Raw genomic sequence first — 24,285 nt, 5'->3', positions numbered from 1 at the left:
GCGGACCCGACTAAATTGAACAGTCACAAAATTTAATATATCATTAGTTATTTGGTTGGCTTCACGATATTATTTCTTTCTTTGTTTTACTTTAAAATGCATGTTTTCGTAGAGAGGTCAATTCTGTACATGAAATATATTTCCAAAATAACTGGGGGTGATTAGGGATCGATACTGATGCCAAAAATGCAATTAGTAAAATTTTTGTCTGTCTGTCTGTATAAACGTTATAGAAACAAAAACTACTCGACGGATTTTAACGAAACTTGGTACAATTATTTGTCATACTCCTGTGCTGGTTATAGTATACTTTTCATCATGCTACAATTAATAGGAGCAGAGCAGTGAAGGGAAATGTTGGGAAAACGGGAGAAGTTACTCCATTTTTAAGCTTCCGTCATTTCGTGTGCAACCATAATGGTTAAAAGTTCCTTCGATTTCACCAGGATCCCATCATCAGACCCTGACCGGACAATCGGACCACCTGCATACCACCATAAATTAAAAAAAACATCCCGACAAATTGAGCACCTTCTCCATTTTTGAAACCCGAAATCCACGCGGGCGAAGCTGCGGGCGGAAGCTAGTTGTAAATATATACTTGCGAAATTCACGCATCAAGTCATATAATGAACTAGGTTTTGATTTGGGCTTCGGCCGCGTGAAAAGCCATTCCCGTTACAAAAGTCCGTAAGACACTGTTCATAGCTCCACCTACAGAAAGCCATTATTTCCCATTGGAGCCAATTACCTGGATAAAAAATAACCCATGTGATAATCCAGGACATGGTATAGCCGTATGCAAAATTTTGCCCAAATCTGTTTAGCTCTTTCTGCGTTTATTTCTAACAAATATTTAAACATTTTCACAAACTTTTGCATTTATAATGTTAGTGAGAAGTGAGATTGTTTCTCTAAAATAAAAACTATATATCTTAAATTAAGTTAAATTTATATTAATATGTGAAATTCTTTACCTGTGTGATTTCACATTTTAAATTATACGGCTAGACAGTATGCAATTGCGAAGGATTAAATCAATTACAGTAGCGGAAATACTTAGCATACACGTCGATTGGACACGTGGTATACGCGCTGTACGAACACAACGTGAAGTCCAAATTTGGTCGCAAAGTAATTTTAAATACAGGTCGGTCGGGCTGCCTTGTCGGGATTCCGGTCGCTTTTATAATGAACTTGTTGTATTTATTACAATAATATTGTTGTTGTAGTTTTCGAAATGCTGGTATGTGCGCGGCAGTGCGCGCGCCGCAAGTCTCTCACTCTCACCTTCGGAGAATTCTGCGTGTTCGCCGCGGAGCTGCGTCGATGTTCGAGGCAAGCGAGGCAGTAAGTACAAAACTATGCTCACTATTTACATATAGTGCGTGGCGAGTATATAATTACACACTTTTATTGGTAACTCAATATTATGGCTTGTGTGTCGCATTAGTCAGTCAGGTTAATCAGATTTTTCTTAATATTTATTAACTGACCTCAATATCTTTCCGGCGCGGTACCGAGTTCCATTTCTGGAATATGGACTTGTGTCTTAGTTTGGACTTCGGTACTAGATATATTTCTAAGAAAATGTAATGATTATTCTTTTAACATAGTCGTATGACGAACTGCTACAATAATCAATATACACAATATAATAATTGATACTTCTTGCAAATAATTTGTTTATACACTTGACATCGCTAATTGTAGATCTCTATGAACTTTTAAATTTTTGTATAGGTAATAAGATTATAATCGAAAGTTGTTTTGTTTATTTTATTAATAATTAAATTTTACTATACACCATACTATTATACTCATTTCTAAAACTCAGTGAAATCATTACTTCCAGGAATTATGTAATAATTCTGCTTGCAAATGCTTTACTTCCATTTCGAAAAACCGCTTGACGCAGTACCTACTATCTGGGGAAATAGGCGAGGATTCATTCTACAAGTTAATATAATATTTTAGACTAAATTTATAATATCAAGTACTAAAAGGGAATAATAATTGAATGTATAAAAATGTGCAATAGTATATCTTCCTGCGAATTATGAAATTGACCGTAGGCATAATTTAAAATAATCCAGCATGATAGTAGCAGTAAAGTAAGTGGAACATCTTCACTTGAAATAAGTTAAATATTAAATAGCAGTACCTACTTCTCTTAAGACGCCATTAATAGATTTTAGGCCTGAAATTGGTTCAAATCGTAATCTCACATTAGCTGATCAGTCCAACGTCACTCATAATAAGATTACAAAACGAATGTCTAATGGTGATTAAAGGGCAGAAAAAATTGGCTAATTCTAAATGATTGCTTTGCTTTCTTGGGCCCAACAATACTTTCTGACGCGACTTCTGTTTATATAACTTTTATATTTTATTATTTGAGTTTTGAAGCCAACTTTCGTGGTTTTACTAACGCGCAGACATTGAAGCAGCCCGATTAATGAAAACAGTTGTTCACCAGTGTGACTAGCTTATTAATCGGTCAGTAGGTAATGTTTTGACCAAGTTCACATGTCCGTTCCGTCTGAGTGCGTAGTGAATCATTATAATTTTACGGATGACGTTAAAAATGATCAACCGCCGTTTACCCGATCTTGAACCGAGGACCGCTTGCTGCTACTGACGCGTGCATCGACCCTTGAATGCCAAACAATAAGGTATTTGTCACGCACTGAATCATAACAATGACAACACCTAATTTTACTCCTCGAAATGAATTACTTGCCCCTTGAAAAATACATCCTGTTTACCCCGACAAAGCGAGTTACTCACGTGAGCTTCATAATGATTGAGTGTATTTTATTTCTAATTTTGTGTTTTCATTTGCAGGGTATCGAACAAGCCCGAGTCACCGCTGTGGAATGTCGACAAAGAGCTGCGGGAGTTACGGGATAAGGACACCATATGTCGACATGTAAACGGTAAGATTCCACAAGTCAAATAGTTTGTTCATAGCACATGTCCACGATGACCTTCCAAGTACAGTCCCGTCGTGGTTCACTTAAATTGACGATAAACGTCTTAACTGCCTCTAAAACGTGAGGCGTGCGCGTTGTAAATCGAGTGCGCTCACATCATATTTCCTCAGTCTTTCGTTACGGAAGGTCGATCAGAGACACAGAGCCGCGATGAAACAAATGGTGACTAATTTTTCCACACGGTACTAATCCAGAAATACTCCGCCGGTAGTCCCTATGTCTGCCGGGCTGCCACTGTAGCCACCTCGCATAAGCAATATAAGTAGACATCGCGTCGGCTTTGTAAACTTCCTACGCTGTGCCTGTCTATCACAAGTCATTCACCATTATTTTAGCGATGAAAATTTGTGTTGATTTACATCACTTTTATAATGCGAAAACGGAATTTATGAATATAATAGGTCAGTGTTAAAAAAAGTAACTTAGCTGCTGTCCAAAGTTTAAATGTTACGTATTATACCTATTGTTTAATATTGTTTATCTTTATTTAAATTATTGAATGAAGTGTTCAGTAAACAAAAAAACACCTTGGTGATAACAATATCGATCTTTCATCATATCAGATACAAATATTATAAAACTGTTTTGTTTGTTGTTTGATAATCTCTCACAACAATTTGACAATCTTGAGAATCATTTCACTTATATTGTTATTTATTAAGCTACCTACATTATCCGTGAACGCTTTAGGCTATTTCTTTATTTTGGAAACGAACTCTTAGGTAGAAAAACCGCTAGGTAAAATTAGTTTTTATATGTGACGGAAAATAAGCAAACGTGAAAACTGAAAACATATACTTGTAATGGAATTGTAATCAATAAGTTCGGGCATAACAGATTGAAAGAATAAATTATTTCATAATATGCAAAAACAACAAATTTCCTCGTTTACGTTTTCTGTGACACATCCGATTGATTTGATGAATCTAAAGCATTACAATCTTGTTACGACTATCTCTAAAATTTCCTACATATCAGTATTTAAAAACATAAAATAATGTATGATAGTCCACAGTTTGAAATAAATTTACAAAATTAATTAGCCGTTGTCATTTATCATTGTACGAATAGTCACTGCAGGGCTGCACAATAAATAGCATAAAGTAATTATATCACATTTGGACGCCGTAAAACACTGACGTCATTAGGTAATGTAATGGATACAGTATTGATCGTCTGGCAGCTTATCATTGGAAAGCTTATCACTGCCGGCTTCGATCACCAAATAAACAAGAGACACGGATGTACCGACACTCCACGCGACATACGCAGGGCGTAAGATCATCGCTTATTGCGTTTGTGTTTAATTGTTACCTACTTATGTAACCGTCGTGGCCGATCGTGTATTTTGTACTGCATGGCCGTGATGCGTCGGATTTGCGTCAATCTCGCAGCGCATATCTGACTAACGTGTAATATTAGAGATATGTTACTATACACCAGTCAGCACCCGTTTGATATGGCAGTCTTTACGATACTTATGTAAAGAGTGACACGTTTCATTCATTTGTTCACAATCATCATATACTTAGCTCTTTGTTTTAAACGTCAACGAGAGAATATAACAAAATGATGTTCAGTGCCGTCGGCGGCATAAAGTAAACATTGTCTCAGCAACAAAAGCAATATCTTTTTAAATAAAGCCACATAAAGGAACAAAAAAACTAGAATTTAAGATAACGCGCGACCTTCCAGGCTCTTCCGCTCGAACTATAAATGGAGTACGGAAGTATAACTTTAGATATGAGCTCCTCGGGGCTATTATTGCGCAGCGATCGACCCAAGAACACCAAAACATAGCACACAATACACATGTCACGAACACTTCCACAACGTAAACAAACGCGCGCATCACCTTCCTTATCTCCCGGAAGATTTATTCTGTTAAATGACAACTCCAATACTGAGGCAACTCTAACTCATATTTACTTTTACTGTGTACATTACGTAGGCGATATGCGCAATAGACTTAACGTGATTCAATTTATCACCATGCAATGCCATTTATTTTCTTTATATTTTTTTAAACAAACACTTTATCAAACGTTGTCTCTTTTAAAGTCTCATGACTGAAAATTATTTAAAGTAGGTATGTGTTCAGTTTTGAATGTAGTACTATGAGCGACGGGCATCTTGTCATGACCAACGACTATACATGAAGATGGGCCATATCGTCATTCATTAGTTATGGAGTGTTGCCTCAGCGCATGACATAAACGTCGCGTCGTGTGGTTTATGGATTAAATAGAATAACTGGTTTGTAGATGAGTTGTAAGCATTAAGCATCACCATAAGCCTTTGTGTCATGTCTTTGTAGTGCTATAGAAATAACGGAATATTTAAAATGCGGAATTGGCTAGTACTTGGGCGTAGAGCTGAGTAGCGCGAACGCCGCCAGTTGGCCGCCGACCGCTCGCGGGTGGACAGCGCGCGCCGCGAGTGTTGTCAGTGCTGCACGCCTGCGCGTCTGCACGCCTGCACCACACTGCAGACATGCCGCCGACCACGATGATAGTGCCCTGTGCGTTCTCAATACCACTCGTTCACACATGTAACACGTAAACTGAAACTATATTACAACTACAACGCAAATATATAATATATTTTCCACGTTAAATTTATACAAAATTTATATTTCGCCCACAATGTGTTCAATCTCATGTTTTATATTGGACGGCGTGAATGCGTATATTGAAGGATTTTGACACATGTAAATGTTCACTTACAAGTTGTGACAATTCATCGAGTTCCTCTGGTGACTGTGATTCAGAGGCACCTTGTGCGCGCGGTGGCAAGGGATGCTCAGTGCGTTTGTTGACCAGCCGCCGTGTTTACGTTTTAGTCTTGGCATTGAACGAGGTTCCCGAATTGGATTGATGTGTTAGTTTGCTACGTTTATGAGCTGCAGTGGAAATGTGAATGAGGCTCGCACGTTTGTGATATCATTTTAATTCTTATAATATGTTTGCTCACATCTGTTACAAAAAATGTCTTGTGATAGTCTAGCTAGTGCGGACAGATAGTATTAGTGTAAATTGTAAACGAATGATATAATGTTTCATTACGGTCCAAATAACAGTTCATTACATTTCACAGTGAACGTGTTTGTAGTCAAACAACAACATCACCGAGTGTGTCCTTTAGATTGTTTATATTTAAAGTGATGTATGTATTTGTTTGAACGATACGAATTGTTTGCCATTTATGGGGAACTGTTAATATCCAAGTGGGTGTATAAGTAGTAAGGCAATCGGCCTAGATGTGGCAACCCACGCAGTCGATACTCATCAATCATTAGCTATGAGTAGCGCCCGCTGAGAGCACGTCGCGGCCGCGGCCGGCGCACTCCGCCGCGACCGAGCCGGCCCAGCGCCACCATCGATGCCGCACTACACGAGGTGCCATACTCATACAAACCATTCACTTTAACACGTAAAACATATTGCACTACACAATACAGTAGTTAAAACACGTGATTATCGTTATTTTATGTGTAGTTAAACTGTTATGGTGTGTAAATGTTTCATACGACACTCGAACTAAATGGATGCTTGGTTCTTTATTTGATTGAAATATCTATTAATACGTTAAAATTCGTACGTGATAATACGCTAAAATCTGTTTGAAATCTATGATAGTTGACAAAAAAAAAAATAGAGTGCCAGGTATACGCGTATATGGGGCACTTGATGGTAAACCTCACAATACAGGGATTGGGCTGTGCGGTATTGAGCTCTCCATTAGATTGATTCGCAAATACAAAACTGAGATGTGACACCCAATATTTATAATATGCAAGCTGATTGCTGGGAGCATACCTTGTTTTGATAGTCACAATCATGCCAGTATCATTGAAATTTTAAATCCATAACATTAGAGTATTATAATTTTCGTTATTAAAAAGCCCCTGTCAAGCTGTTACTTTGGTCTAATTTCCTTCTTCGGATCATTGTTACCACCCCATTGAGCTCGGCACATTTATGTTGAGATTATTATTTACTAGAATATTATATTTACTGAAATATTATATTAAAAAGAAACTGTTGAAATATTTGAAGCAATTAATTAAAGTAATTGAGTCTATAAATTGTTTACAAAAACAGATGATTTGTAGTTTTTAGCTGTATCTTCTACACAAATAGCACACTTTTAACTACTGAATTTCTTAAGCGTCAATGTCAGGCATTGTTTCGTGCAAATTACTTTCGTATCACGACTCTACTGATCAATATAATTATTGCTATACGTTTGTTTTGTACAAACACGAATAAGTGAATGTTTAAACATAAAGCGTAAGATAATAAGTGTTTTTACTATTTTTGCTAAAGCAATGTCCTTCTAGTTATTCGGTCGGATTGCGTGTTGAAGTACAATTGTTAACAATTAGCAGTACTTCTTTTGCGTGCCTCCAGCCTATCGCGCAAATAGGGTCAACGGATCCTCTTACGTACACATAGCAATCATGGCCTTTTACAATACGAGAACATTTACATTGGTTTTGCTTGTAACCATCTTTATAAAAGACCGACCTTGCCCCTGATTCAACCTAAGTGTATACCTAGTTAATAATACTATCCGAAATGAGTGTGTGTGTGACATGATTCCTTATCTGTTGTCGCCAGCAAGGTAACCTACAAGTTAAAGGGATTTTAATATTTGAATTTTGTTATAATCGCTGCTACTATGAAAGGAAACGCATTTGCATAAAGTCTACATTTATATTAACCTATCAAAAGTTTATCTATTATAATGTTAGATATCATTGGATTATGTATTACATTATATCAACTTAAACTTAAAACATTTAAAGACTATTGAGAAAATAGAACTTTATGCGCGCTAAAAGCAAGTAACACTTTTACAAATGAGTCTGTGCCTCGACATTGCCGTAATGTTAAATAAACGCCTAGACTGGAGTAACTACATAACTTTCTGTTTTCATTGAATCGTCTATGGAATTTTTCGTAACAAGATGACGTAGTCAGTACGTTAGACGCATATGGTGTTTGTATTGAAAAGCGTGGGTGTCGCTCGCGAACACGTGATAACCGAAGCATGTATGGAACTCAGTCAGCGCTCACTTCCAAACAAAAGTCATTTTGAACAGTCACTTTCAGCCTGTTCTTTATAATTGATACAATGTTCACGAGACGGTTAATCCTGTTATCTTCATCACGTAACTATTCGTGATTTTCTGAAGCGTTCAAATCACACTAAAATTATATTTGTTTCAGCACGTAAAGAGCGACTCGTCTGGAGTCATATCTTGGTTGAGTTCCACTTATTAGTTCCATAATAGCAAATTCCACTATAATTGAGAAACGTATTGAACGCAAGGGTCCACCTTTCATAAAAAAAAAAAAAAGTTAGATGATAGCGCTTCATATAGGTAGTAATGGATTTGTAGGAAAGCCCAAATAATTCCAGCCTTCCCAATCTCTATTCCTTTCTCTATAGATAGCAACGTATCTATGTTTCTATTGGAATCATATTAAAATGTGTTTATAGACGGTATCACATGGTCACTTGCGGGCGTATGCAAAAAAGTCATTGTGTCTTGGGTTCTATTATTTATAAATACTATTACTTAATTGCGATGTATTAAGAATAATATGATAAGTTATTACATATTTAGTAAAAATGGAGTACGTGAATTTGTTCTCAAAATAAGACCATTTGGATATGTTAGACAATATTTATATTGTGATCAATTTACAAATTGGTTATAGCCAAAAAAGTGTTAGTCTAATTGTAATGTCAATATGTGCCTATCCTTTCGTAGCTACATGAGCGCTGTGACGATGTTGAGGTTTAAGCATTAAAATGTTGTGGCAATTTATAATGTATGACGTTGCGCAGGCAGCGAGGCGTCGCCGCCGCCTTGCGAGGTGTTCTTGGGCGGTTCCTGCAACCCGACCACCTGGAGATCAGACATAGCCATTCCGATGCTGAAGAAAATGGGCATCACATATTTTAATCCGGTAAGTAGAACCACATACTCATCTTAATCTCTGCTAACATTGCGCCAAAAATCATATGATTTTCCATCATCTGATTGATCAAACATCCCAATTTTACTCTTATGTTTTATTTTTATCATTATTTAGTTGAGGGCCAATACGGCACATGCGTATTTCTGACTAAAAGGGTGATGTCGCTGTAAAGCATTCTCTTTGTAGTGGCATTAGGGCCTGTAAAATTAAAATAAAGTAGGTACTTTTTATTGACATTTATATTGTTCGAAATTTATAAAGTTTTATTTTACATTTACTGTTCGAGAACTTATTGTGTGTTATTTTCTAGATATAGAGTGTTATGTTATATCATTTAATAACGCAATGTCAATATTATCCTGTATGAATAGATTTTTAAATCATTGTTTCATTATCGTTTATAATAGATTACTGATATTGGTGATTGATTGACTTAAGCAACATGTTTTTGTGACACTAAGTTTCATACCTATTTAAAATCAGCACGTTTTTACATAACATAGAAAAAAAAATCGCTTAAATCAATTTGCCTTTCAACCGTCGATATATAATAGATTTAATATGATATAATTACATACAATTTAAAAACACCATTTTTAGTCTCTAAGAGCAGCTATATACCCATAAAATATTTTGACGAAGAGTTTTAGTTCTCTATATATTTATAATTATTTTTTTTACTTCTTCATATTTGTATACTTACTTCTCCACAGTTTTCAGTTTGGTTTTGCTCTAAACGTCTTACATTAGTCACTAGACTACGCCTGTATCGGGAGACGTTTTTACAAGAGTAGGTATCTTGTATAAAGTGATATTAACTTGTCATCTTCAGTACTGTAACGATAACTATAAGTTTTTCAGAGTAGGTATTTTCATGTTCTCTACATTGTACCTGAGATTATTGAAACATAATATGTGTGAAATTGTACGATTGTATCACTCTTCATTATCATCTTGCAATTATTGATATATATGTATATATCTCTTGGCACTTATGTTTTACACAAAGCATTCTACATTTTTACTATGAGTTGATGTAATAGTTATTATTAACTCTTTAATTTCAACAAATAGAGGAAACAATTGTTTTGCACTTTGATTGCCTGTACACGTTCCAATCGTTTAGTTCGTGATGCTCGTACGTACGATATGTAAATGTATTATAAACTAGGGCTTCAGTTCCTCTGACAAGTAGATGTTATTGTTTTTAATAAAAAAATATTTAGAATACTTACATAAACAAGTCGTGCATTACTGATATTCAGGAATGTTTGACTTCCTTACGTTATTTCTTCCGCAGTCTCAGGGTATAGATTCTTTGGATAAAAATGGGCAATACATACTTAGAATGTACTTTTTAAAAGTGGTTATTGGTAACATCCGTTTTTGTTCGCCTGCCGGAAATCCAAGCCAGAGAGATTTCGTAAAATTAGAATACAATGAAGACTAAACTGATTTTGAAAAGAGCACCAGAGTTTCTTGCCCTTTCTTCTCTGGTGAGAACTGCTTTCCGAACTGGTGGTAGATTTTTACAGATTCAAATAAAGTCATTTCAGTTTAAGATGTCGTCCATTGGATATATTGCCTTGTTCTCCTATCGTATCATGATTTTAATCAATGATACCATTTTCTAACTTGCATTTTTAGTTTATGTATTAGTTTAGATTTTTATGGCGCTACACGATTGCTGTCGCGTTTTATAGCTTGTCGTAAAAGGATAGATGATAACAATTTTAAACTCATTGAACGTTTAATTATTTTTTTCTTGATTATCTGCGGCCAGATAAAGTGTTCGCGATAATGCGTGTCAGATTATGTGTGTCTTTGAACGGAACGTGTTCACAATTTATTCTTTCTAGATATGGTGTTTCAACACGTTTCAAAAACTATTTCATATCAATCTGTATAATAAATCAGCATATAAATTTATAAGAAAATAATCAAAATTTTGTACAAGCATCTATGACCAATGAAAACCTTGAAAATAATTTTAAATTATGAATTCTCTCTTATTCAGTTTTGTCAAGGTGATCGTATAAATTGCATTTGCATACCACCCTTCATTGTCTCTTTATAATTATAATTAATAATATTATACATAAATAGTGACTCCGCTGCATCTGATGGTAAGTAGAGTGGCGACCAAATAGAATATAAATTGATGAGAGATAGTTATCTGTCGCCAGTCTACACAATTTTGTTGACTTGTTCAAAACCGGATATGGTTAGGCTGATCTCGGAATGCGCGACAGACATGAACGATCATGGCTAGTTTAACACCTTATGTACGGAGGTCGCTATCTAGACAGATACAATTTTTTAATATCGACCATACCATATTAGGAATATAGGCCATATTTTCAATGTTGCCTAGCAATTGAAAGTCTTGAATGTTATCTATCGATTAGTTTATCGAGGCAAAAATAACGTCACAGTAGTATTGATACCGCGATAAATCTATGTGTAAGGAATTTATATGAAACGCATTAGCAAATGACTAACTAAATAGGTATGCAGTCACTAGCACTAGCAAGTTCTTCTTTCGTGAATTACAAACCCAACACCAGTATAACTGTTGATTCCTTGCGTCTCCTAAAGCACACACCATACTAATAGTTATTGAAAAGTCAGTAGACACTTGTTTACATTAAGGTTTTTTTTCCTCCAATATGCATTAAGTTTATTATTCTGTGTATAGATTTGCATATTTATGCACTGAAACTAAAGTAAAATATTATTGTTTGCTACAGCAAGTGGAGGACTGGTCTACAGAATTGATAGAGGTGGAACACCGCGCGAAGGCCGCCGCGCGTGCTCTGTTGTTCGTACTGGACAGCGAGACGCGCGCTGTCGCCGCCAGCGTGGAGGCCGCAAACCTCGCCGCCGCGCCGCGAGACCTGCTGCTTGTGCTCAGGCCCTACACGCGCCACCAGACCATCGGGAATGAAACCATCTCTGACCAGTCAGTATCTATTCGTTTTAATATTTAATATTAAAATCAACTACAGTTTAGATTAATAATATTTTTTCTTGAAGTAAACCAAAACGGCATCCCTATACTGGTGCATAGTGGGACCGAGTAACGTAGGTATTATTTAATTTTTCAGTAATCTGTTACTCAAGCCTTATATAAATGTTAATATTGTTCGTCGCATTGACTAATTATGAATTTCTCCATAATTCTTCTAGCGAGTATGTGGAGTTGTCACGAGCACGCGCCACGCTACAGGAAGCAGTAGAGCGGCGCGGCCTGCCCGCCTTCACGGACATTCCGGCAGCGCTGCGATGCGCACGCGCTGTGCTGCGCGGCGCCCGCACGCATCCACGACACTCGCTCGGCCACACCATCTTGCGACTGAAGCGCGCGTATGATGCTGCCGGCGGCAGGAACGCTCCACTCTCGCGCATGAGGGCTGTGGAAGCGCTGCGTGACGTCACCAGGGCGCCGCGCGAACTAGCAGACCGATGTCTACCTCAAGTTCTTGATACCGTCGACTTTGAAACCTTTTGCGCGGCGGTGGCGGAACTCGCAGTCGATGCTGGTAAGATTGAGTGTTCTCATATTATTATGGACATCACCTTCGACGGTACTACACATTATGCCGTTTACCTCACTGAGCATATTCCATTATATTACATAAATATATGAGTGAATGGCGACGGTTCAGTGTGGGGCTCGCGGTGAGGTCAGTGTTTGTTGAAGGGTCACCGTCGCCCCAAGCAGAGGACGCGGGGCGCGGCATGGCGTCGCGCGTGCGCCGCGCGTTCAGGACGCTGCGGGACTTGTTCACCCCGCCCGCCACCGGTGCGTGAGCGGATTGCTCCTTCCATCAATCGATGATTACTCAAATTTATTTTTGTTTCCAATTTCCATTTTCATCGTTGATTATGCTTGTTTTCATCGGCGCGAAAGCGAGAAAGGTCTGCGTCAAACGTAACTTCATTGATAACACTTCCATCGAAACTTCATCGAATTGTTTAATCGTTCACCCATTTTTTAATGGTGTTATTGATTGTATTTTTGGTGTGCAGCGTCCGTTTTTTTTTTTGCTCTTTTTCTTGACTAATATTTTTTTAGCTGTAAAATTAAGGCTGGATATCATGTTTTCTTGACGACTTATTATTAAATAAACTATAGTACTTATAATTTACATATTCTTTGTAGAATGGCAAAGTCGCATGGGTTCGGAGAACGTGGAGGGTGGTGAGGATATGAGTGGAGCTCGGAGCGGGTCCGAGCGTGTGTCCGACTCGAGTGCGCGCGACTCCAACGGGCGGCACGTGTACAACGCTCGTCTCAGAGCGTACGGACGCAAGCTGGGTTTATTCATTCCTAAGGTTCGTTAAATCATTTATCTTATAACCCCTTTTATTTTAAAAGCAATTCAGATACTTCTCTTATTTACTTTTGGCGCAAATAAATCTTTTTCTTTTATAATATAATCACAATATGTATATTTGTCATCGTTATGTTTAGAACGGTGGCAGTCGCGTGTCGTGCGAGTCCCCGGGTGCGCCCGGCTCGGCGGAGAGCAGCGACGGCGTGTTCACGCCGGGCACGGAGCGCCGACTCGAGCGGCTGCCCGCTATGCTCGGCGCGCCAATGCACGACGTCTACCTCGCCGGCGCCTTCCCGGTGAGCACAATAATATGCATTGCATTCTTGATTTTACCAGATCATCAATTTCATACTCTTATCAAAATGTGCTTTTATCAATATGGAAACTTAATCAGAAATATCTTCAAACGAACAATTAATCATCGACCCTGGCGTCGTAGTATCTAATATTGATGTTGTTTTGTTTAGAGCGAGGCACCGCGGCCCGAGGATATCATCCGGCGAGAGGGGTTCACGTGCGTGGTGCCGCGCGCGAACGATTACACGCGCATGTTCTCGAGCGCGAGCGGCGCGGGCGGCGGGGGCAGCGGCGGCGGCGGGGGCAGCCGGCGCGCCGCCCCCGCGCCTGCCGAGTCGCCGCGCCGCGACAAGAAGCCGCGGCCCGAGCGCGCCGACGACGTGCAGCTGCGCGACCGCGCGCCCGCCGACCGCGCCGACCGCACCGACCGCGCCGACCGCCTCAGCGCATCCGACTTCTACGCTGTGTCGGAGGACCACACGCCACAACCCTTCAAAGGTGATAATATCCTTCAACACATTTATTTAAATGTCAACAATGCAACCAAAGTTAATACTTTATATCTGTTTTATAATAGGTTCTATGACTTTTTTTTAAATGTGTGTACAACGATAAAGGATTATTTCTTTATAGCGTCCAATGTTGTAATTTATTAAAAATCCGTGATTTTCTTTTTTCGTTTATCATTTCACGCTAAAACGCGTTGTGACGTGACATTATCCCTGTGTGACGTCATCGCACATATCCAAACATTCGTGACAGTTATGACAATTTACAGTTCGAATAACGTAAATCACTTCGAGAAGTTATGATGCAGTGTTTATGTGCGATAACGTCATTAGCAATGGAGCCCGGCATCGCTACGTTTAAGGCCCCGAGGGTTACAGATTAAAAATTCTAACTTTTATTTACGAAAATAACATATTTACAATACATTTAAAATGAAAATATGTATTTGATAAATATTTTAGCTCACTATTCTTTCTCCCGGAGCAGTTTTATATTTTTTGGTTATACCAGTCAAACACCCTATTTAAGTCTTACAATGGCACTGCTTTGTCGAAGCGACCTGTTTATGCGATCATAGTTAAAATTGATTGCACTGATTCTTTTGAATTGCTTACAATTTTTTGTTGTACAATAATCTATACTATTATATAAAGCTGAAGAGTTTGTTTGTTTGTTTGTTTGAACGCGCTAATCTCAGGAACTACCGGTCCAAACTGAAAAATTCTTTTTGCGTTGGATAGCCCTTTGTTCGTGGAGTGCTATAGGCTATATATCATCACGCTATACCCAATAGGAGCGGAGCAGTAATGGCTAATCTCAGGAACTACCGGTCCAAACTGAAATTTTTTTTTTGCGTTGGATAGCCCTTTGTTCGTGGAGTGCTATAGGCTATATATCATCACGCTATACCCAATAGGAGCGGAGCAGTAATGGCTAATATCAGGAACTACCGGGCGAAACTGAAAAATTCTTTTTGCGTTGGATAGTCCTTTGTTTGTGGAGTGATATAGGCTATATATCATCACGCTATGACCAATAGGAGCGGAGCAGTAATGAAACATGTTGCAAAAACGGGGACAATTTATTAGTTATGAAAGCTTCCGTTGCGTGCGCTGCGTAAACGGTTAAAGTTATGCAACAATGATGTATGACGGGATTGTTCCTCTTAAAAAGTTCTAAAAAATATATTATAAAACAAAAGTCCCCCGCTGCATCTGTCTGCCTGAACGTGTTAAACTCAAAAACTACCCAACGTATTAAGAGGAAATTTGGTATGGAGACAGTTTGGGACCCTGGGAAGAACATAGGCTCCCGGGAAACTACTACTTTTATAACGGTAAACTTTAGCCTGAAAAACTTTATAACGCGAGCGGAGCCGCGGGCAAAAGCTAGTATAACATAAATTGATAAGGTATTATTTGTTTTGCAGGAACGTACGACGAGGACCTGCTGCTGGGGTCGCGCGTGCTGGTGTTCTCGCTGAGCGCGGAGGCGCCGTGCTTCGCGGCCATGGTGCTGGCGGCGCACTACATGGGGCTGCGGCCCGACAACACCGTGCTCATCGTGCAGCCCATGGACCCGAATAAGGCTACCGGGGTGGGTATATTGTGACGAGAGATTGTGCCAGCCGCAAATACAATCTATGAATCCTAATGGCACAAAAATATCTTTCGTCTGTTCATCAATCGTTGATGGTCGTGACTACCGCCCCTCATAAGCAACTAAACTACCGGGGATTATAATAAAGTAGAAATACATTAAGATAAATTGAAATATAAATTTTAGACTGAATATTATGTAATATAAATATTATGAAACACACTTAAAGGATTTCGCAGATCCTCCCCTCTTCACAGCACATATTATAATATCGTATTAGACAAAAATGAGACTTAATTTCAAAAATAAGGATTTTTTTGCGAATTGGCAAGAAAAGAAATAATGTAATGTAAAAGACAGTTTTATCTTGCATTAATTACATATTTATTAGCTTCTTGGCTCTAATTTTAAAATTGACTTGTTTGGAATTAATAATGTGAGGAACCGAAGTGTGTTTTTTATTGATATGTCTACGTCCCAAGGATATTGACACGCTCGAATAACAGGTTATGAAAGTAGGCATTAATGTATGGATGCAAACTTTATTTGTCGTAACAATTATATACATACGTCCAAGTTTGTTGAAACAAGCGGTTTTAAGGTCGAATTTTCTTCATCGTCCTATCTGTTTAGGTTTTTGTGTTATTATATTTCAAAGCTAACAGAAAAAGCTATTTATATATTTTTATATAAAGTAATGATACGGTAGATAATACGTGTCAATTATTTATTGACGTTGTGATCCAGCAGCGATGTAACGGGTGTAACGTGCGTGTTGTTTACAGTACAGCGAGGCGGCCGTGAAGGACTACAACCGCGGGCGGCACTACCTGTCGGACCTGGCGCGGCGCTCGCGCGTGCCGGTGTTCGACTCGCCCGACGCGGCGCTCGCCTGCGTGCTCGCGCGCCTGCGCCCGCTCTAGCGCCCGCTCCAGCGCACGCTCCAGCGCACGCTCCAGCGCACGCTCCAGCGCCGGCCGGCCCTGCTCGCTACATGTTATATCAATTATTTATTTCAATATGTCTAGTAAACAATTACAGAGCACCGCGGCACGGCGCGGTGCAAATGTCTGACACCCGTAATAATGCCTACAAAATAATACAGTAATCGGCCGCTTCCACCACTGCGATGAAATATAACTTGAACGACTAAATAAAGAGGAATCTCATTTGCTATAATTTATACCCGACACAGGGGTAGATTGCGCACTCACGTTATACATAAGTCTACGTTAATCACGACTGTTGGACGCCTTGAAAAGTTGGCAAAAATTAAAGGATCTCTCGTTGTTTTCTATATTTGATAATTCGACCTCGGGGAAGCGGCCTCGATCACAATCTACGTAATAAAGACATCACAACTCTTATACATCATAACATTTAGAACATGATATACTTTATTTGCGTGGCAAAGAGTCTCATATAATGCGTGTACTTATTAATTTCAAGACGTTTAGTTTAGTACAAAGATTGTCTCTCTTTTAATTCATCACTCTCTATAAATATAATTGTATTGTGTAGATACTAAATTGTAAAAAAGTCTTATGAGGGTATATGAAAGAGAACGTATGGTGAAGGCAACAAGTTTGTCTCAATATTGAATATAACAAATCTCTGTGATGAAGACGTTTAGGAAATTGTTTTGTGAATTTTGATGTTCAGTGAATAAGTATAGTGGGTAGTGGTGGGCGAGTGCGTCCGAGCGGCAGACGCGAGAGTGTGTACTGTGCAGTGTGCAGTGACTAGTGACCAGCAGGGCGGCACAGTGACTAAACTGTTACAGCTCATAGCGAATGCCGATTCACTGATTACGACATTGGTACATAACGAGAGTCATTTACTATGTACTTACAGTGGGTCTCTTTTAGCCAATTCTCTCAAATTAGGTACTAATTTATTGGCTTAGCGCTTTTATCGATTTGGTTTAGATATATTTCTACTGAATCAATTTAGAAAAAGTACAAATATCTTGCTCACGTAGCAATTTTAAGAGATTTAGTAATTTTATGAGGAATGTAATGGTAATGCAAATTTTAATATTAAATTAACAACTTATACTCATTTTATTATAGTTGTAATAAATTCATATGATCAACACTAAATTTTCTTATTATAGTGATCAAAATTAATGCTTGCAAACAAATAATCACAAACAGGGCTTTTGTAGCCGCGATTCCATAATTTAATTAAGCATAGGATTATAACTGGGTATACTGGTCGACCCACTGTCACGGAAATATTTCATTTTTATATTAAATTAAGCAAATGGGATTTGCTAGTCACACTCTCATTTACATGTATCAGTACTTTGTTTATATCGATTGATAGTACAAATATCTAATTTATAGAAAAATATTTCATATATTATAATTTTATGCCATGTACGCTTATTTTAAACTAAAACATCACACATGTAAATAAAAAATATAATTATTCAAAGGTTTTATTATTAAATACCCCCATGACGAACATCAACTCTTTTGCTTCAATGTTAGCTCTGTAACCTAAATTTATGATTACAAAATCAGAATTCGTTTTATCGTTGGTCCTAAATCATAATTAATAGTTTCGATAATTACGTTAGATCAGGCCGATTTTTGGCAGTCATTCTGAGGGAAATTTGGAGTCCTGTATCTTCCAAAACGAACGAGATAACGTTTGGATATTTCTAGTGGTATAAAATTAAATTATTTTTTCGTTTGAAGGGGATTGTGAGGGTCTGTTTTTTTCTTTTTTTATACCAACCGGAACTAGCCGCCCAAAAAATATAAATTATTAAGTGTGTTTGCAGTTAAATCTATCAACGCCAGGGGAGATGACTTAGCACAATGTAATGCAAAATTTAATCATTAATAATTTATTTTACACATTAGCAGCGAGAAAAATATGTTGCCTGTATATAGGTTGTGAGGTCCCGAGTTCTAATGTCAGTTTGGTCAACACTCGGTGAATGGTTTTCTTACGCAAATTACCTGGGATCTAGTCTACTAAAGGTATTTATCTATTAGTTGAAACAGCATAGTTTCATAAAAGTAATATTTTCTATTAACAAATAAACAGAAACTTGCACTCAAGGCATTGTTAAAAAACTGTCATCTTATGTTTGTCTTTCCGTTGTCTCTGTTCTTTTACAATATCCCGCTCGCGGTTTTGTAAAGCACTAAGCTCTTTAGTTTTTTCCGAAATTTTCAAGTTTATACTGCGATGTCCGTTGGTACCTGGCGGGTACTTAATCAACGAATTATTAAGTTTTATAATATCACGTTCAATTTTTTTCGTGTCTTCCGTTATTTTAAATTGTTCTATATTTAAATCTTTGCTTGAAGATTGTTTTACGTCGGCGGCTGCGGCTGCGGCTACAGCTGGTGACTCCTGATCAGGTTTATCCCCTAGTGTTTTATTAATAAAATTAAAAACGTTTCTTCTCTCCCTCTCTTTTTCTCTTTCGTAAGCTCTCTTATTTCGATCTTCTTCTCTCTTCTGAAGCCTCTTTAACCTCTGTTCCACCTTTTATATGGAAAGAATATTAAATTAATTATAACGATACGACGACAAATATATGAAATATAATTATTAAACACATTAATAATGTAGCAAATAGCGGACGCATCACAGGGAAAAGTTTTAAATGTAAGAATTCTAAAGTTTTTACCTTCAACGGATCTTGCGCAGAATTTTTTTCTGAGATCGCCATACATTGATCAAGACTCTTGCCGACGGGCAGCACTCGAGCTTCAACCGGCTGCACGCGGCCCTCTCCACTTGCACCTAATCCCGTACCAGGTACGTAACCCATCGCCAGCATCAACTTTGAGCCAATACCCTGCATAAAAAGTTATAACATGTGTTTTGTTCAAGTTTTATTAAAATAAAAGGTCGCGGCCACATGTGGTTCAAATATAAATAGGAAAGTTACTGTTTGTTGTTTGAGATGGTTTATCGTGACGTATGACCGGTGGTGTGAAAGCATCATCAGAATCTCCTAGGTGTGACGTTTGTCACTACATGGTAGGTTTGTCTACATGCGGGAAACAAGTTAGGTAGTATTAAGTTCCATCGTAACTTGCGTAAGCTGCAGTTTGCAAGTATTGTTATATTCTGTGCTGCAGGACATTACATATTAGTATGAGACATTAACACCTCATGTCAAGATGAAGCTACGTTAGGGCCGATGCCGTAGAAAGGTTGGTAATTCAAAGGTCGAGTGTTGCTTTTGTTATCTTTATCATTCGGCAAGTGAGTCCATCAAGTGAATTATATAAAATAAAGTTATACAGACAAACAATGTAATACATACTCACTCTAGTATGACGCTCCCACTCTCCCATGGCGGGAGAATTGTTTTGTAGACTCTTTTGAACAAGTGCAGCTCGTTGATCCGCACCGGTTCGTGCTGTTTTCGTATCAGGGTACTCGGTATCGGATAGATCGTCGCTGGAATCACTATCCGCTTCATTTTCAACTGAAAATATAGCAAAATATACATAAATTTATCAATTACACAATGCACAAAAAAAAATTGTAGTTATTTTACAGAACAAAGTGGATCGCAATGAAATGCAAGCAAGATATAATATAATGGATTCTCTGGAGAGGTAAACAAACAGATTCGACATTAATAATAATTAATTACTACTGGGATCTTGACCAAATTTAAATATAAGTCCGTACAAGGCACTATACGAGAGTATATGTACGCAGGACAGATCTAGTATGTCCAGAGTGAAAGCGTGGTTACGAGGTAGAATGCTTTTGCTACGAGGCCGCGGCGCAGCGAGTGCAGTGGTGTCCGAGCGCGCGCTGGATCTACGCTGCACTTAGCGGTCTTTTGAAGGCGCCTTTACTATGCCCTTAACGCATTAAGGGCCTTTACCCACAGCGCCCTATCCGTGCCGCCAATACGATCTGAACGAATGCGTTTTCTGTAATCAATGGCTTCCCGTTTGTGCTTCCCATCGCGTTCAAGTGATCGAACTCCTGCGATTTCTGTCACCGGTGCCGGTGATCGCGTGATCGCCGTGGCAATATGGCGCTTTATTATACTGAAGTTTTATTTGACGCCGCGATCACTATACAGTGTTGTATAAAACTTGATTAGTTTTAATCGGATTAGATTTAAAAAGTAGGTGTAAAAACGATCTTGCAAATCTTCAACTAAATGATGATATTCACGAAATCCTTTTTTTGCTAATGTCATGGACCCAGGTTTCCTTATTCTATTCAGCAATAATTATAATAGCTACATTACATCTTCTCTTCGTTCATCATCTAAACATGGTTTACTTTGTTGATTGGTACCCATGTTGTTTTCTTTTCGAACATTCCTTGTGTATTTTTCACGCGACAGTCTAACGTAATTTTGAATTAGAATGAATGGAATGTATTGTAGAAAGGATCGGAGCCAGGGAAAATTCTTTATGACCAGATGCAAAGATCCTTTCGCAAGAAGCGTTCTAAGATCGTACCAGCATCATGGTTCGGGCGTTGTCGGTGAAAACGATATGTGCGAATGGCGCGGCAAACTCAAAAACACATTCTCATATTAGAGTAGTTTCTTAATAAAGTTTAGCCATATAGGATAGGTATCTGGTTCCTAGCTGCTAGTATTTGGGTTCTGTGTATCATGACGTTATACTGATGGTGTTATAATTTATTTTGAGTTTTATTACATATTACTTTACAGTTTATGGAGTTAAATACATACCGGATAATGGATAGATGTCTTCTATACGAACATTATACTCATTAGAATCCACTTTCCTTTTTTCACCAGTTGTGAGCCGCTGCTCTAATTTCACTATACAAGTATTGTTTTCTGAATTTATACTTTTTATTACAGCTCTGTGCCATAAATGGTATTTCTCTGAAGCCTTTTTTGTTAAATTAATATCCTGTATGAATATTTCAATCTTGATGTAATGAACACAGATAAAAAATGGTATTATCACTATAGGATAACCACTATTAAAGCATAAATACCATAGGTAAATTGGGCAAAGAGGACTTGAAATGTGAAAGGAAATAAGATTTTGATTGAAATGACAACTCAAAAAAAAAATGTATCTGAAGTACAATTCTTTTAAATAAACTCATTTTGTTTATACCTTTTCTGTGTAAAAGAGCATTACAGTTTAATTATTTTTTTGATTATTTAGAGGCTAACGTTGTAAATGCTGCCCGTTTGCTAGTTAAATGTTGTCAATAAACTCTTTATAAGTATTATTGGATAGGCCTTGAAATATTATAGTTTGAAATATATTTACTTACTTCATCATCTGGTGGCCTCAACTTTATTAACACTCTGCTACCAACTTTAACTGATGCAAAATTAGGTTCAATAGCTTCTTTCAAAGCTGACAATGGAGTCACATAGCCATGAGAATATCTGAAAGAATAATGAATATTTTGTAAGTTTTTGTCCATATGGCTTGTTTGAAACATAAATCTTGGTTTCACTAACCTACATTGTTCATTGTCGAATCTGCATTCACCATTTAAGAAAAAGGGACAAGGCAACATCTCGGCGTGGGTAGGATGCGTGAACAACACACAAACCTAAAATAACAAGCCAACCTTTATACTATTTCTAACATTAGGATTGTTATAAATAACAAAAAAAAACCAAACACACATCTTGCCTTAATAGACAGAGGTGCAACCAAGGTGCACCTATTTTTCGACAAAAATGACATATGTGCGACTCTATCGCCATATTGGGCAGAAAAACTCAAAATCAGTTCGCCCAACCCAGGCTTTGAACCCAGAACCTCAGGGCACTGTTTGTACCACATACACAATATGCCACTAGGGCAGACAGTTATGAATAATAGTTTCATCAGGATTTCTCATAGGTTTTAAGTTACACATAGTTTAGACAAAGTGATACCAGATATTTCTGCTAACTATTAGCCCAGAGTGTGGAATTTGTGTGTGTGTGTGTGTGTGTGTGTGTGTGTGTGTGTGTGTGTGTGCGTGTGCGTGTGCGTGTGCGTGTGCGTGTGCGTGTGCGTGTGCGTGTGCGTGTGCGTGTGCGTGTGCGTGTGCGTGTGCGTGTGCGTGTGCGTGTGTGTGTGTGTGTGTGTGTGTGTGCCAAACTTGGAGTATTAATAAAAAAGCAACAATGTAAAACATATTAGTGAATAATGTAACAAGTTTTAAATTTACTAACCTGAAGATCTGTAAATTGGTCATCATCTTGACGTGGTACAATGGCACTGACCATAGCATTATGTAGGCTTGCCTGGCCACCCCACTTGTGAGTGTAGTACACAGCACATTTCATCCCAGGCAGACTTGAAAGTTCATCCTTGAAGGATATTATTATTTTTACCATTTGAATTAAAGTGTATGGTAAGTCTAAGCATTGCACAACATTGTCTTATTTAACACAGTGGATACGAACTTGGTTCATGAGAAACATATTTCTGATATTTTCAGTTATTTTAGTCCTACAAAAATTCACTTAAATGCTCATCTATTTCATGTTGTGGTATTTAACACATTCCAAAATACAATGGGCTCAATAGGACATGTAAGCATGAAGATAACCATGACAGTAACACATACCTCAATATCACTATTATCTGCAGATTCTGATTGCTCCTGTGTGTCTTTGGAATTGTAAGCATCTGTTTCAGCCATTTCTTGCTGAAATTCAATGAAGCAATATCATTTAATGTCATTGGAAATAAAAAAAAAATAGTACCAATAGCCAGTACAACCTACGACAGGAAAATTACAAGTATTCATTGAATTTGACCAATTTGTTCTATTACTGATATGTAATACTTTTTTATTGATTTCTTATTTCTTTTAAATAATATAAAACAATCTTGAATAGATACCATAAACAATGCATATTCATCATCCAAATCATTTTTATTTTGTGTTGCATTACTATCTGATGATTCCACTGGCTTAGAGTTTATGCACATAGTATCCAAGCTTTCTTTCGTCAATTGAATAAGTTGTTGCAAATTTGCTTTTAATGTTAAAAGCGATTCTCGTTCGTCCCCATCTTTCGTGTTTTCTAAGGCTTGATTTACCATTGACAACTGCAATAAATATAAATTTAATAAGTAAAGAAATATTTTGATACTTTATATACATATTAAGCAAAGAGCATTGTATTCTATTTTACAGTAATAATGTCAATTTGAGGCGTTTTAACCTTCTAGTATATGCCTATAACTTAAATAGGTATATTATATTTATAAAACATTAAGTATATTGTATTATGCTGCTAACATTTAAAACAATAACCTGGTCTTGATATTGATCCAAAGATGTGTGAAGATCCCCCATTTTTTATAATCAATGCAACTTCTAATGAACTAATTTCACACTTAAGAAATTATTTTGTTTACTAAATTGTTGTAGACTTAGCGGTAAAATAATTTTAATAAATTTTTGTCATTGTAATGTGAATGCAGTTCGCATGAATTGCAACCCATTTACAATTATACTATGTAAAATTTTTCCTTTCCTTACAAATCCTAAAATATATTTTTTTATTTTGCTACTGTCAAACTAAAATAATACATTTGACAT

At 37.6% G+C, this 24,285-nt stretch overlaps 2 protein-coding genes across 11 annotated transcripts in view; one reads left to right on the top strand and one right to left on the bottom strand.

Annotated features, from left to right (window-relative positions):
* Positions 1–18,088, top strand: part of LOC115445777 — a 56,889-nt gene extending 38,801 nt beyond the window's left edge. For 8 of the 9 annotated variants that reach the window (XM_037444328.1, XM_037444331.1, XM_037444325.1 and 5 more), the window contains 11 exons: positions 1,233–1,350; positions 2,848–2,939; positions 8,856–8,977; positions 11,740–11,951; positions 12,179–12,531; positions 12,693–12,794; positions 13,155–13,327; positions 13,467–13,625; positions 13,797–14,124; positions 15,566–15,732; positions 16,521–18,088. In XM_037444328.1, the coding sequence (XP_037300225.1) occupies positions 1,233–1,350; positions 2,848–2,939; positions 8,856–8,977; positions 11,740–11,951; positions 12,179–12,531; positions 12,693–12,794; positions 13,155–13,327; positions 13,467–13,625; positions 13,797–14,124; positions 15,566–15,732; positions 16,521–16,658 (1,964 nt within the window). In that variant the 3' untranslated portion in view covers positions 16,659–18,088. The remainder of the gene's footprint in view (positions 1–1,232; positions 1,351–2,847; positions 2,940–8,855; positions 8,978–11,739; positions 11,952–12,178; positions 12,532–12,692; positions 12,795–13,154; positions 13,328–13,466; positions 13,626–13,796; positions 14,125–15,565; positions 15,733–16,520) is intronic. The other variant, XM_037444329.1, reaches the window with a different exon arrangement.
* Positions 18,089–18,165: 77 nt separating this feature from the next.
* LOC115445780 (zinc finger CCCH-type with G patch domain-containing protein) lies at positions 18,166–24,285 on the bottom strand. Of its 2 annotated transcripts, none has more exons than XM_037444333.1 (10): positions 23,983–24,285; positions 23,580–23,789; positions 23,302–23,382; positions 22,904–23,041; positions 22,196–22,290; positions 22,003–22,120; positions 21,440–21,626; positions 20,037–20,197; positions 19,388–19,558; positions 18,166–19,242 (listed from the first exon to the last, which is right to left on the bottom strand). In XM_037444333.1, exons 1-10 carry the CDS (start codon positions 24,037–24,039, stop codon positions 18,817–18,819), a joined length of 1,644 nt encoding a protein of 547 aa, XP_037300230.1. In that variant the 5' UTR covers positions 24,040–24,285; the 3' UTR covers positions 18,166–18,816. The 2 variants fall into 2 exon arrangements, with proteins under 2 accessions (XP_037300230.1, XP_037300231.1); XM_037444334.1 differs by having other exon boundaries at positions 18,757–19,242; positions 23,998–24,285.

Source organism: Manduca sexta, chromosome 28 (genome assembly GCF_014839805.1).
Source record: "Manduca sexta isolate Smith_Timp_Sample1 chromosome 28, JHU_Msex_v1.0, whole genome shotgun sequence".
NCBI lineage: Eukaryota > Metazoa > Arthropoda > Insecta > Lepidoptera > Sphingidae > Manduca > Manduca sexta.
Note: the sequence above shows the minus strand (reverse complement) of the source record. Positions and strands in the feature narration are given on the sequence as shown.

What these genes read in the sequence shown, in the direction of transcription:
- LOC115445780 (XM_037444333.1), bottom strand. Translation starts at nt 24,039, where the DNA reads ATGGGGGATCTTCACACATCTTTGGATCAATATCAAGACCAGGTTATT. An exon ending in ACCAGGTTATTGTTTTAAAT is followed by an intron (nt 23,790 to 23,982) that starts GTTAGCAGCATA and finishes TATTTATTGCAG; the next exon opens with TTGTCAATGGTAAATCAAGC. An exon ending in TTCGACAATGAACAATGTAG is followed by an intron (nt 22,121 to 22,195) that starts GTTAGTGAAACC and finishes TTATTCTTTCAG; the next exon opens with ATATTCTCATGGCTATGTGA.